The sequence below is a fragment of the Hemicordylus capensis genome, chromosome 2, assembly GCF_027244095.1.
Source record: "Hemicordylus capensis ecotype Gifberg chromosome 2, rHemCap1.1.pri, whole genome shotgun sequence".
Taxonomy (NCBI): domain Eukaryota; kingdom Metazoa; phylum Chordata; class Lepidosauria; order Squamata; family Cordylidae; genus Hemicordylus; species Hemicordylus capensis.
In genome coordinates this window covers 246,282,545-246,297,906 of record NC_069658.1, presented here as the reverse complement: position 1 = coordinate 246,297,906, position 15,362 = coordinate 246,282,545, and the positions used below count along the sequence as shown (strand labels likewise).

Here is a 15,362-nt window from a genome sequence, read left to right as displayed (position 1 = left end):
TGTAAATGGGGAATTATCAGATAATTGTAAAATACAAAAAGGGACCAGACAAGGATGTCCACTTTCCCCATTGCTTTTTATATTGGTCCTAGAAGTGCTTTGTAGAAGTATTAGAGAAGATTAGGCCCCAAAATTGGGAAACAAGACTACAAATTGAGAGCCTTTGCGGATTATGTTGTGGTTTTTTTAGAAAACCCAATGGACAAGATTGGAAGACTCTTGGAAAAAATACAACAATTTGGCCAGTTGGCTGGATTTTGTATAAACAAGGCCAAAACCAAGGTTCTGAATAAAAATATGGATCAGAAATCTAAGGACAGATTCTCTGAAATAAGTGAACTGAAAGTGGAGAAGAAAATCAAATACTTGGGGGTCTGGCTAACAAACAACAATTCTTTGTTGTTTACAACTAATTATGTTAAAATATGGAATACAGTGAAAATTGATTTACAAAGATGGTCTAATATGAATTTGTCTTTAATGGGAAGAATCTCAATGGTGAAAATGAATGTCTTGCCTAAAATGTTATTTCTCTTTCAGACTATCCCTATAATCAACACTTTAACTTGTTTTAAGCAATGGAAGAAGGATATAACTAAGTTTGTTCGGCAAGGGGAAAGACCAAGAATTAATTTTAAGAATTTAACAGATGCAAAGGAAAGAGGTGATCTTACTTTACCGGACTTAAGGTTGTATTTTGATGCTGTTTGTTTGACGTGGTTAAAAGAATGGATAACATTAAGAAACCCTAGAATACTTGACTTGGAAGGATTTGATAGAAGGTTTGGATGGCATTCATATTTGTGGTATGAAAAAAGTAAAATACATAAAGATTTTTTGAACCACTATGTGAGAAGGAGTCTAATGAGGGTGTGGCTAAAATATAAAAAATGGTTGGAACCTAAAACTCCGTTATGGGTATCTCCGATTGAAGCTCTAACACGTAAAGAAGTAAATATGCAACTGCAATGGGGTACCTATAGGGATTTGTTACATTTTCAGGAAAAGGACTGTAAGTTAAAGAGTTTAACTGAAGTACAAAATTTGGTCAGAGATTGGTTTCAGTATCACCAGTTAAATGAAATATATAAGAAGGATCTTAAAGTTGGATTTGAGGATCAGATGTCGAGCTATGAGAAGGAACTATGTGAAAATGATGAAAAATTAGTTTCTAAAATGTATAAGCTTTTGCTTTTGGAGAGACAAGAGATGAAGTGGTTAAAACGACCATGGTAAAGTGGGCTCAAGATGTGGGGTGTAATATAGAAATGGCAGCCTGGGAAAAATTATGGAAAACTGATTTAAAATTTACTGCATGTTATGATTTAAAAGAAAATTACTATAAAATGATGTATAGATGGTATTTGACACCAAAAGAATTGGCATTAATGTATAAAAATGTTCCAAACAAATGTTGGAAGTGTGGACATTCTGAAGGTACTTTTTTCCATATGTGGTGGACCTGTGGGAAGGCTAAGGCCTATTGGGATATGATATATAATGAGTTAAAGAAAATATTTAAAATGACATTTCCTAAGAAGCCAGAATCCTTCCTGCTGGGAACAACACAAGGTGTAATTTCTACAACTAATTTAACATTTTTTATGTACGCTTCTACGGCGGCCAGAACAATATATGCACAGAAATGGAAGAGTACTGAACTGCCTTCAAAAGACGATTGGCTGATAAAAATTTTGGAATATGCGGAGATGGTAAAACTTACAACATTGATAAAAGATCAAAACTTAGAATGTTTTAAAGAAGATTGGAAACCATTTTTGTTGTATTTAAAGAACTATTTTCCTACTATGGATTTTACAGCAGGGTTTGAAATTTAATAATAATTGCAGGTTGGGTAGATTAATTGTGTTTGTAAGGGTTTAAATTTACATTCTGAATTATTATTATAGCAAGGGTAAATTTTATAGCTGATGATTCACAAAGAGATGTGAGCGGGAAGTCCAATTTTGTTTATTTGTTATGAATGTTAATATTATTATTATTAAAATCAATAAAAATTGAATTTGAGTGGGGGGGGAAACGCTGGAAAACAAAGAGTTTGGCGGGATCACCTTCAGGTTTTTCCTTTTATCTCCACAAATAAAAGGGTTAAAAGTATTTTTAAAAACATGGGATTAAGGAAAGGAGCTAGTAACAATACATCATAATTTAGATCAGCTAACTGAGAAAAGTGATTCTCTTTATTTAGCTGGGGAGAGCAATTGGCCCTATCCATCCCCAGCACAGCAACTCTCCAATGGCTGTTGCTGGTGTCTATCTTATGTTTCTTTTTAGATTGCAAGCCCTTTGGGGACAGGGAGCCATTTATTTATTTATTTATTTATTTATTTATTTATTTCCATGTAAACTGCTTTGGAAGCTTTTGCTGAAAAGCAGTATATAAATATTTGTAGTCATAGTTATAAAGTTAATTACATCCCCTTCAAGCCATTTTCCACTACAAATCTTACTTGCATCATGACCCTGAGTTCTGAGGCCCCTCATCCAGGGGGTGATGTGGACAGTTTGGGGGATGAGTCATGACAGGAAACCCTGGGCCCCAAAACATCTCAGCCAGGGGGTGAAGGAGACAGTTGGGGGAATGAGTTGGGATGGGAGGCCCCAGCTGTGCCAGATCCACCCCCTCCACTAGGATGAGAGGACAAACCCTTGACCGTGTCCTTAGACTCAAAGGACTCCGCAGACCATCCTCCTGCTGAGAGGGGGACTCCCCAGCCTCACCACAGCTTGTGTCTGAAGAAGAGGGCACAGGCCCTCTAAGCTCTCCAGATCCCCACAGAAAGGGGCATGGCCAAGATCCATTCACCTTTCAAAAGGGCTCAGCCTGCTTCAGGACTTTGCTGAAACAACACAGTCTTGCTCCCAAGTAGACCCAAATTACTGGCTTGACTTTGGCTTGCTTGGAACTTGACTCCCACCTGCTTATGCTTGTACCCAGCTTACCATGTCTTGACCCTCACATATTTGACTGTGACTCGCATTGTTCCTGCATAGACCTGGCTTACGGGCTCTTGACCCTGGCTTGTTGGACCTCCATTCATGCTCCTTCTCAACAGAAGAAGCTGCAGGACCTCAGCCTGTTGACCCTGCCTTGCTCCTGTGGGTGAAACCCTGCCACAGGGGGGCCAGTTCACCTTGATTTCTGCAGGCCATGATACATTACAAGTCATGACAGGTCTACAAATGGACCTAATTCCAAAGCAATGTGTTAAAAATGGCTATTGGTACCGCAATCAGACCATCAGGGATGTCCTCCCAGTCTTGCAGAGTGCTTCTGGAGTGGGGGCAGGACTCAGAAGTATTAGGGCTCTGGGGCAACAGCGCTCCTGCTAGGGCAGTAGTGGCCAGTGAGGGCGCCCCCAGGGGGACGGCGGCAAGAGGCACCTTGAACCCTAAATTAGTAGGTGCTGACCTCTGTCCCGGCTTCACCGGCAAGCTGTTCCAGGCAGCAGCAGGTCGCCCAGCACACCCTGAGATGATATATCATTGGTCATCTCTTCTTTAGGCCATTCCTCATTACCTTTGAACTGCTTCATGACATCCTCCAGAAAGGTGCTTATGTCAGACAAGTCCCAGATCCTCCACTTCAGGGCAGGAGGAATAGCCACTGGATTCTTCTTCTCATACGTCTTCTCCTCCTTCTCACACCTGGTGGAGAGCAAAGACGTTACTGCTTCATCCATCCCATTTAGAATCTACAAGCACAGCAGAGGAATGGAAGACGATTAAACAGCAAAGATAAAGGAAGGTGAAGGATAGAGGTGCTTCGGGTGGCGGGGGAGGGAATTGTCCCTCATAAGAGCCCCTGGTGGCGCAGTGGTAAAACTGCTGCCCTGTAACCAGAAGGTTACAAGTTCGATCCTGACCAGGGGCTCAAGGTTGACTCAGCTTTCCATCCTTCCGAGGTGGGTAAAATGAGTACCCAGAATGTTGGGGGGCAATATGCTAAATCATTGTAAACCGCTTAGAGAGCTTCCAGCTATAGAGCGGTATATAAATGTAAGTGCTATTGCTATTGCTATTGATGGCTGCTGGCACCCCACAAGTGAGGCATTTGCAGGGCAAACTAGCGGCAGCCTCACATTTCCTCCTGTGTGTGCTGTCATGTCATTCCTCCTCCTTTTCCTAAACATCCTATGACATCATGCTCAGCATTTCCCTGCCTTGACGGGCTCTGCTTTGCAAGGGACATGGAGCTTTTGAGCTCGAGGACATCACATCAGACATTTCCTTTCTGTGGGTGTCACTGATAGAGATAGGGGCCTTTCCCAGATGGCAGGCTTTACTGCAGGATTAAGAGGGGTCAAGTAGGGCAAGTAAATGAAGAATTTAGCTTCTCCAATAGTTGGCCTTTTGAAGAGCTTCTGTTAACCATGCAGAGACAGAATTCTATGAACTAGAATTGAACTGGATTGAACTACTGGGAAGGGAAAACCAGATGACTGCCCAATCAAATCGCAGAGCCCGATGGGTTATGTGATGACTGAAATGGTTCATCACATGCTATCTAGACCCTGCCTAGCATCATGAAGCTGTAAAGTCCTTCTAACATCCTAGAGTGGTGGGAAGAGAAAGAAGAAGGAACTCAGTTAGTGATGTCATCAAAGAGCTTAGGAAATAGGATGCTGGCCTGATCCAGCAAAGCTCTTCTTATAGACTTTGGTTAATAAGCCATCTCCTTATTAGAAGCCAGAGCCACTCCCTCTGGAGACAAAGGGAAGGAGGCTGTCACTTCCTCCTCCTCCTCCCTCCAGATGTCAAAGCAGAAACCAAAGTACGGAGGTGGAAGTTAGAAACGGAGGTAGATCAGGGGAGGATTCTAACAGACCCTTTGTGGCTGGTCCCATTGGGGAGGAAGAGGTTCAAAAGGCAGCCTTTGTCAGTGTCCAGCTTTCTTTCCAAGAGAAAACACCCAGGCTGTCCAACCAAGGATGGGGAAACTTTGCAAATGGCAGTTAAGAATACGACAAATATTTAAATACCACTTTTCAATGGCGGTTCCCAAAGCAGTTTGTATAGATATAAATCAATAAATAGATATAAATAAATAAATGGCTCCCTGTCCCCAAAGGGCTCACAATCTTAAAAGAGCAACATAAGACAGACACCAGCAACAGCCACTGGAGGGATGCTGTGCTGGGGCTGGAGAGGGCAAGTTGCTCTCCCCCTGCAAAATAAAGAGAATCACCACTTTTCAAAGATGCCTCTTGGCTCAGTTAGCAGCAGTGATGATGGGGGTCAGAGGAGATATGAAGGTACTGAGTGATGGAGGAGCCTTGAGCCATCCCTTCCCTGTCCCGTCCGCAGCCTAGAAGCAGAGCATGTGAGAGCTGTCAGGCCCCTCGGAGGTCTTCAAGGCCAACTTCCTGCTCAGGGGTGGAATCTGCTCCAGTCTCCCTGGCAGTAGGTTAATTATGCACACACACCGGCCACTTCTGGTCTGACACTGAGAGCATGGCAAGAGGGTATGAGGCTGCCCCACACCAACTGGCAGGGGAAACATGGCTGGGGTGGGGGAAGAGCACCCTCCCTGCTCCTTAAAGGTAAACCCCCCAAACTGGTCCAACCGGTTCGTGCACATCCCTAGCAGGGAGGGCTGGGCTAGGACCTCTTTCTCCGATGTGCAAGTTGTCATCTTCCCATTCAATGTGGAAGAGAATTCCGAAATGGATCCCTGCCCTGCAGTCTGAAGTGGTGCCTCGCATTCTCCCCCATCCAGGTTCTCCTGCCTCCTGCTGGGGCATGCATGGACCAGGCCTCACCTGCAGAAGTTCACTCGCTGGCTGCTGACATTTCTCCTCCATCTCTTGAATGAAACTTGCCAAGCAGGAGAGCTCCTTGGAGAGTGTGGCCAGGTGCTCATCCCTTTTGATTGCAATCTCCTTCTCCAGCTTTTCCATCTGGGCCAGCAAACCTTTCTCTTGTTTTTCCAGAAACTTGTGCAGTTGTCTGAACTCAGCCATCGTCTTCTGCTTCTCTGCTTTGGTTTGCTCCTGGAACAAGCACATTTTAAGAGGAGAGAACAAGTGATGTCAGGAATACTGTCAATCCCTGAAGTGTCAGAAAGCGACTTATGAGAATGGTACAAGCGAGCCTAACTCCCTTTTGAAATTTAGCCTTGACCCTGAGTGAGTTGTTCAGGGAGGGCGTTCCAAAGCCGAGAGGCCACAGCCGAAAAGGCCATATCTCTATTCCCCACCAACTGGATCTGTTAGTGGCGGGGCCATGAGCAGGGCCTGAGATGAGTGGAGGGCCCTGGCAGGCTCATTAGGTTGAATGTGGTCTGACAGGTACCCTGGCCCCAAGCCATGTAGAGCCTGAAAGGTCAAGACCAGCACCTTGAATCTAGTGCAGAAGCAGAACAGTATCCAACGAAGCTGCCACAGGATGCGTGTGACACTCGTTTAGCGACTCGTGCCTACAAGCATCCTTGCAGCAGCATCCTGGACCAGTTGAAGCTTCTGAACTGTCTTCAAGGATAGCTCCACATAGAGTGCATTGCAGTAGTCCAATCTGGATGTTTCTAAAGCATGAGTGACTGAGGTCAGGTCCAACTTCTGCAAGTAGGGTTGCAGCATGATTACCAACCATAGCTGGTAAAAGGCACTTCTGCACACCACCACCACCTGTGCCTCCAAGGATAATGTCAGGTCTAGAAACACCCCCAAGCTGCGGACTTCGTCTTTCAGAGGTAGTGTGACCCCATCCAAGACCAGATTGACCTCATTACTCGGATGATCAGTTTGACCCACCCTGAGCACTTCCCTCTTATCTGGATTAAGTTTCTAATTGTTTGCCCCCATCCAGTCCAGAACAGCTTCCAAACCCCAGTTGAGAGCATCCACTGCCTCCCTGGTATCTGCTGACTTACAAGATAGGTCAGGCTGGGTGTCATCAGCATATTGATGGCACCGCAGTCCACACCCTCAGATGACCTCTCCCAGAGGTTTCATGCAAACAGCATAGGGGACAGAATAGATCCCTGGGGCACCCCATAGGCCAAAGGGTGGAGCAGGCATCCCCCAGCATGCACCACCTTCTGAGTACCACCCTCCAGGTAGGAGCGGAGCCACCATACAACCATGCATCCAAGTCCCAACCTGGAGAGATATCCCAAGAAGGGGAGGTTAGAGACTGCTCGAAAGTTATTCAAGTCACCCGGGTCCAATTAGGGCCTATTTAGGAGGGGCCCAATGACTGCCTCCTTCAGCTGAGGGGGCACCACCCCCTGATTTAGAGCGGCATTCACCACCCCCACCACCCATGGACCCAGTCCCTCCCTAGAAGCCTTCACCTGCCATGAAGTGCAAAGGTCAAGCACACATGTGGTAGGCCTCATCAGCCTTCCAAGCAGCCTCTCCACCTCCTCAGGCAACACAGTCCAAAAACCATCCAATACAACAAGTCCAGACAGTGCATTGGCAATATCCAGTTCCAGTGCCGTAAACATCCTAGCATCTGAATCAGAACGGATGCGAGCGATTTTATGCTCAAAATGTAATACAAATTGGTCACAGTGGGCTGCCGAGGGTTCTGTCCGATGCTCTTTGGGATCTTCACATAGAAGGCCCTGAACCACTCAAAAAAGCTCCACTGCATGACACTGAGCAGATGTGATGGTGGCAGAAAAGTAGGATTTCTTCACCACCATAGAATAGGCCCTAATATGGTCATCTAGCCTGTGTTCGGTCACATTCATTCTGTTTTTCCCGCCAATGACGTTCAAGCTGTCCATCAGCCTGCTTCACTGTCCGCAACTCACCTGTAAACCTGGGAGTCACTTGGACTCGGCGGGTCGGGAGAGGATGCCTAGGCGTGACCGTGTCAATCACCCAACCCATCACCTCATATCAGAGGGAGACCAGGACATCAACAGGATCGTCCACTCTCTCAACAGGAAACTCTCCCATAGCTGTCAGGAATCCATTAGGATCCATCAACCTCCAAGGGTGGACCATCCAAACTGGTCCCCCACCCCTGCAGAGGTGTAGTGGGTCCACCCTCAGGCCAATCTTCACCAGACAGTCCATGACAACAGTATTAAAGTCTCCTGGACCATCCACGGACCACCACTGACTGTCCACCATTGACTCAAGACCAAGTTGAGCATATGGCCCGCCCCATGTGTGGGACCAGAAATCAGTGGAGACAAGCCCATGGTCATCATGGAGTACATGAAGCCCCAAGCTGCACCAGACAAGGCGGCCTCAGCAAGTCCCCCAAGACTAACATGTGGATGTGGTCCTCAACACCACATCCAAGACCACTTCAAGCAGCAAAGGCTGGGAGACTGTTAGACAGCATGGTGGGTGGTAAACCAACAGAATCCCAGCTTTGTCTCATGATCCCATCACTGCATGCAGGCCCTCGAAATGGTCAAGATGGCGGACAATGTATCTGGTGTGGGGGATGGTCTCCCAATGAACCAGGACAACCCCACCTCCCCGCCCAGCCTGCCTTGACTGATGCTGCACCCGGAAACCTAGTAGGCACATCTGGGAGAGATTTAGATCTCCCCCCTCATCCAACCAGGTCTACATAATGCACGCCAGGTCCGTGTGCCATTCCAAATAAAGGATCTGAGAAGCAGGGCTGTCCTGGGCTTTGGTCTCTTTCGCAGGCTGTATACTCAATGGCTGACATCCTGACTGCATGACTCAGTAATACCATTCAGCGCAGCGGGGAAATGCTTGACTAACAAGCAGAAGATTGCTGGTTCGAATCCCCACTGGTACTATATCGGGCAGCAGCAATATAGGAAGATGCTGAAAGGCATCATCTCACACTGTGCGGGAGGAGGCAATGGTAAACCCCTCCTGTATTCTACCAAGTAAATGACAGGGCTCTGTGGGTGCCAGGAGTCAAAATCGACTTGATGGCACACTTTACTTTATCATTCAGTAGTTACTCTACAAGACCTAAATTTCAATCGGACTGCCTCTAGTAAATTCAATAAGAATGCCAGACAATGTTTCCACACATGGTTTCTCATGATTTTCACTTCCCATTCCTAGCAACACTTACAAGCAGATCCTGGCTTTTCTTATCTATGTCTGCTTTATACGTCAGCATTTTTTCCTCTTTCTTCCTCAAAGTCTTTAGAAGGCTGCAGATCTGATCCTGAAGAGAAAACAAATGTTCAAGTTTGATTCCTTCTTGGAGATTTATTCTATGTATGGATCAAAACTAAGAAAAGGGCAGAACACTGTCGAACACTGTGAACACTAAGAAAAAGATTGAACACTGTGCTTGGCATTGCCTTTCAGGAGGGTTCCCCCAACAGTTCCCCTGTGAATTGTTATCCCATTGAAATAAATAACTGATGCCTATAAAAACAGTCAACGCATATAATCCATAGCAGATACAGTTGAAGTATGTGCTGAAGACACTCTGAGATGGCAGAGAGGAACACCACCCCCAGTGTCCAAAGCCTAAGACAGACCCCTTCTTTCCACCCTTTAGTATTCCCGGGAGTTTCTCAGGACCTAAGATCCAGATTTACCAGAGATGGCTAAAGAAAAATTACAGTTGAAAAGGAGGTTTGGAGTGCATGCAGGTCAGAGGCCGAGATCATTCTCAAATATCTTTTGTCTAAAAGGGAACACATCTGAACAACTGACCTGAGAAGATACCGGGTCATCCAACTGGCAGTTTCTGAGATGGTCTGTAGATATCGGAATGCCTTTCTACTACTACGACAAATATGTAAATACTGCTTTTCAACAAAAGTTCCCAAAGCGGTTGACCCCCAGAGGCAGCCCAGACCCCCAACGCAGGCCCGATCCCCTGATATCCGAAAATGATTATGAGAACCAGACCCAAGTGAGTCAAGTTCCCAAATCCCCTTGAAATCATGAGTACAAAGACATTTCCAGCCTCAGAGACAGAAAAGACGCAAATAGGCAGTGGCTGACATACTGCACAGCAGGCCAGCCATCAAAGAAGGGGAAGGCTGTGCTGCTTCCCAGTCACTGAACAGGCCCGTCCTTTCTGCTTCCTGTTCCCTGCCTGCTAAGGGGTGCACAGTCACTGTTGGGCCACTATTTGCCATCATCACCAATGGCAGGGACAGCAGAGCAGCCACTGCACACAGCTGAGGAGCCAACCAAGTCTTCCCACATTCGCAAGTGATGGGCAGCAAGCTGGGCAGGACATCAGCCAGTAATTCTCCCAACCCACCCGCTTGTTATTTATTTATTTATTAGAAACATTCAATATACCGGCCACTCCAAAGACTCCGGGCGGTGCACAAAAACACGCAAAACACGACAACATTAAAAATTACATTCTAAATTAAAAACTAAAGTAACTAACAAAAAAGGGGGAAAAACAAATAGATAAACTGTAGGGCAAAAGCCTGGCAAAAAAGAAAAGTCTTCAATGGTGATTTAAAAATCAGTAAGGAAGGGACTAATCGAATCTAAAGGGGAAGAGAGTTCCAAAGAAGTGGGGCAGCAACCGAAAGGGCCCTTTCACGGGTCCAAGTTAAGGTACAGAATATTATCGCTCAAAGACTAATGTGCACCAATTAAAGAACTGAGATACAAATAAAATAATCCCTGCTAACTGAGCAAAGAGGCACCTTTTGAAAGTGGTGATTCTCTTTATTGAGCAGGGGGAGAGCAACTGGCCCTATCCTTCCCCAGCACAGCATCCCTCCAGTGGCTGTTGCTGGTGTCTATCTTAGGTCTCTTTTTTAGATTGTGAGCCCTCTGGGGACAGGGAGCCATTCTATTTTTTATATATGTAATCCACTTTCGGAACCTTTGGTGGAAAAGCAGTATATAAATATGCATCGTATTCATATTCGTAGATAGCACCTATCAACTGTCTGCCGCTCATGCAGATGTTCATGTCCTACGCCCTCCGGCCCTTCCAAGGAACTTAGCAGCCCCTCCCCCTTATGAAATACAAGGCTGGAGGGGAGTCAAAGCCGAACTGGAGCACTGAGGACTAGCCGTTTGGAGGTTAAATCCTGCAAATAAAATAAAACGCATGCACTAATCTTGGAGGGTTACAAATGTTTTATAAGTTTTGTACCAGTATTGAAATAGTAGTACTGAGACACAAACACCGATTTCTCACTGCACAGCTTTTCTCCTCTCACAGCATCGGCTCAGGCTTTCCATGCTTTCTTCTCCAGAGGGACACACAGATATTTCCCCCGTGTACTTTTTCTTGTGCTCTTGCACACTGATCATATACCCGGTTTGTACCTTCTGGGGTACTCAGAATCATGGTTGTTTGGGGTCACCATATTGCTGGAAACTTCAGGCTCACTAGCCAGATCGAGAGATACAGCTGGCTTGTCACAGCCCAGCCAAGAGGGCTGCTGCCTGTTTGGGGTGGGGGGCCAAAGAGAAACTGCAAGCCTGGGTTTCAGCTGCAGATGAGCAGACTTCCGCCAAGAGAAAGAAGAAGAAAGGAAAGGAAAGACCAGGTGACTTCTAATCACTTGCTGGGGAGAACTGAACAATAACATGTTTTTTTAGCACACCACAGTACCCCATTCTCAGCTATTCCCTACCTTGTACTCTTCGTAAGCCTCCTCCAGAGGAATCACCTTGTGGTTTTCATGCTCCTTGGATCTATCACACACCACACAAATGGAGCTTTCGTGGTCTTTGCAGAAGAGTTTCAGGGGCTCTCGGTGTTTCTCACAGACTCTCTCCTCTCCTTCGGTCTTGTTTCCTCCCTGGAGACTGAGTTTCTTGGCTATCTCTACAACACTTTTCAGTTGCCGATTTGGGATGAAGTTCCTTTGCTGAACAGTTTCTCTGCACTGAGGGCAGAAAGCCTGTGCCTCTCTCCAATACTGGGTCAGGCAGGCTCGGCAGAAATTGTGCCCACATTCCGGAATGATCACGGGGTCCGTGAAATACTCCAGGCAGACGGAGCAAGTGGCTTCCTCACAGAGATCCCTGACGGCACCAGCAGCTGCCATGGCTGCCTCACACTGAAAACCTCCCAGGTTTTACTTTCATTTCCTCCCTTTCCAGCTAGTGAATGGGCGTTCTCCTTCCTGGTATTCTGCTGATGGAGCTCTCAACAGCACGTGGAAAGCTGACTGAATAGTCTAGATCTAGAAGATGCCTCTTAATGCCGGTTGCAGGGGAGCATCAGCAGGAAAGAGGACATGCCCTCCACACTTGTGGGCTTCCCAGAGGCATCTGGTGGGCCACTGTGTGAAACAGGATGCTGGTCTAGATGAGGCTTGGGCCTGATCCAGCACGGCTTTTCTTATGTTCTTCTGCGTTAAGGGCTATCAGTGATCTGTGCAGTTCTCTTCTGGGTCCACCCTCCACCCTTGTCCACGGGTGGCTCTGTGCTGCTCCTCACCTGTTGAGGCAGCTTTGGTTGCCTCCAGTTCCACTGCCCCACTCCCTGACAAAGAACGCAGCCAACTCAAGATGCAGGAGTGGTTCATGCTCCAACACTGGAAATTCTTCACTGGTCTTGTTTTGGGGCAGGGAAGGGAATTGGGAAGGTTGTGGGGAAAGATCTAGTTTGAGTTTTAATTTTAATCTGGTTCAAATGTTATTTTATTTTGTTTTGTTTTAATTGTTTTCTTATGTTTTTTATTGTAATGGAAACTGCCCTGAGCCACTTTAGTTAGGGCAGTCAGTCAGTCAATTAATCAGACTGAGGAGAGCTGATCTTGTGGTAGTAAGCATAGATTGTCCTCTTTGCTAAGCAGTGTCCACCATGCTTTACATTTGAATGGGAGACATGTGAGCACAGTAAGATATTCTCCTTGGGGAAGGGGCCGCTCTGGGAAGAGCACCTGCCTGCTTGCATGCAGAAGGTTCCAAGTTCCCTCCCTGGCAGCATCTTCAAGAGAAGTCTGAGAGTGACTCCTGCCTGCAACGTTGGAGAAGCCGCTGCCAGTCTGTGGAGACAATACTGAGCTAGATGGACCAATGGTCTGACTCAGTATATGGCAGCTTCCTATGTTCCTAAATAGGAAGGCAGAGAAGATTATGGGTGGAGGAAGTACACGCTGTATGTTCTTTTCTTTTTGTATATATTGTAACTTGAGTTAGAAAACCATTCAATAAACTATTAATGAAAAAGAGAGGTGGGGCTGGCAAAACTGTAGGCCTTGCAGGCTCCCTGATCAAGCCAAGAGGGGAAGGTACTTGGCCCATGCCAGCCACAAGAGAGACAAGGACAGAATGTGTGGGGCTTGCTCTTCCTTGCCTGATCAGGCAGCTTGCCCTGCTTCCCATTCCACTAGCCTCTCGTTGCCCTGGGACAAGGGGGGGTGCACACCAAGAAGAGGAAGGTTTAGTGGCCCCTCCCCTTGTGAGCAGGGCAGAGAAGAAAGTGTGGGGCAGGGAGGATCAGCTGACTGGCCAGTTCGAGGACACAGAGGCGGAGGTGAGGCCAGGGTGGCGACCTTAGGCAGGTGGGTGATTGCCACTTGCCAGCCCAGGGCGCAATCCCCACCTAAGTCCATCACCTCACCCTGCCTCATGGGGAAGGCGCCCCTGGATATGGCTCCATTGATGCCAGCCTGGAGCTTTCCCAGACAGGTGGCTTCAGAGGCCCTCTTCCCCCTGGACTTCTGGGCGGAGGTCATGGCCTTCACACCCCCAAATCCTCTTTAGTCTGTCCCGGGTGGGATTATTATTTATTTATTTGATTTCTATACCGCCCTTCCAAAGATGGCCCAGGGTGGTTTACACAGAGAAATAATAAATAAATAAGATGGATCCCTGTCCCCAAAGGGCTCACAATCTAAAAAGAAACACAAGATAGACCCCAGCAACAGCCACTGGAGGGATGCTGTGCTGGGGGTGGAGAGGGCCAGTTACTCTCCCCCTGCTCAACAAAGAGAATCATCATGTTAAAAGGTGCCTCTTTGCAAATTAGCAGGGGTTATGACAAATACGTATATACCGCCTTTCCACTAAAAGTTCCCAAAGTGGTTTACATAGACATAAATAAATTCAACAAATGGCTCCCTGTCCCCAAAGGGCTCACCATCTAAAAATTGGGGGCGGTGTGGTCACTGTGTTGTGCCTCCAGCCTGAACTGCACTGCGTGGCCGAGTGTGAACTCTGCTCGACTACTACTATGAATATGGATATTTATAGACCACTTTTCATCAAACCGCTCCCAAAGAGGAATAAAAATGAACAAATAAAGATGGCTCCCTCTCCCCAAAGGGCTCACAATCTAAAAGAGAAACATAAAATAGACACCAGCAACAGCCACTGGGGATAGAGAGGACCAGCTGCTCTCCCCCTGCTCAGTAAAGGAAATCACCACCTTAAAAGGTGCCTCTGCAGGGGAGTAACAGACAGGGGAATAACAGTCAGGGGGCTCCAAAGGCCTTTCGGTCCAGGCTCCAAAATTACCTAGGTGCACCTCTGGGTGGCTTTACTGCAGCAGTGAGTGCCTAAAGTTGAGCCATTTTGAGCACTGCACCCAAGTGCTCCTTTTTTAGGATACCTATAATGCCCAGTATATCATGTGGATCGTCAGGAGCCAAGCTGAATAACGCCATTGGCTGTATGAACAGCATCTTCAGTCGTCATCCTGACATGGCTGGTTCCCTGGTATGAACTCTCCACCTCAGCCTAAGTGCAGCAAAACTGCATTCATCTGCTGTTTGGAAAGGTTCCTGGGCACTGAGGAGAAAGGTGGACTCCAAGTGCATTAGGGCTCTCAGGTCTCAAACTTTGGTCCTCAGATTGTGCTGGAGTCAGAGGCGCTCTTACTCCCGGACCTTGGGGTGCTGGTCCATGGCCTCCAATGTCCAGGGCACCTCCAAATGTCCAGGGGGGAGCCTCCTACTGCCACCCCATGCCTGCCCTGCCCGACCGATCTTTGCCTTATAGCCGCCATGTGTGCAGCCGGGGGGTGGGGGGTTGCCAAGCAGGCCTCCCCCGTGGTGGTGTGGCAGTAGGTGCAGCAGCTGGTGGGCTTGTCCGTCTCACCCAGCGGCCCTTGAGAACTGCAAGACGCTCCAGCACACCTGCTCGGCTCACTCCCTGGCCACACACATGACGGCTACAAGGCAAAGAGTGGCGGGGCAGCAGCAGGTCGGGCACAGGGTGGCAGCAGGAGCCCCCACCCCCGACATTTGGAGGGCCCCCCCCAAATGCAGGTTTCTTCTCTTTTTCTTTTAACTTTAAAAATTGGGGAGGCCCTCCAAAGCTCTTCAGGTCCGGGCGCCAAAATTACCTAGGTGCACCACTGGCTGGACTACACCTCCCATCATCCCCAACTACAATGGGGATGATGGGAATCATAGTCCAGCAACATCTGGATTATTTGGACTACAGCAATAATGGGGTTTGAGAACTCCTGTCACATGTAAGGCTTTGCGTTGA

General features: G+C 47.3%; 1 protein-coding gene across 1 annotated transcript in view; it reads right to left on the bottom strand.

Moving 5' to 3' along the window:
- The window catches only part of LOC128343923 (uncharacterized), a 52,448-nt gene that overhangs the window by 10,855 nt on the left and 26,231 nt on the right, over window positions 1-15,362 (bottom strand). The window contains exons 8-11 of the mRNA XM_053293355.1: window positions 11,549-11,977; window positions 9,046-9,141; window positions 5,784-6,014; window positions 3,542-3,716 (exon numbers count right to left, since the gene is read on the bottom strand). Of these exons, the coding sequence (XP_053149330.1) occupies window positions 3,542-3,716; window positions 5,784-6,014; window positions 9,046-9,141; window positions 11,549-11,977 (931 nt within the window). The remainder of the gene's footprint in view (window positions 1-3,541; window positions 3,717-5,783; window positions 6,015-9,045; window positions 9,142-11,548; window positions 11,978-15,362) is intronic.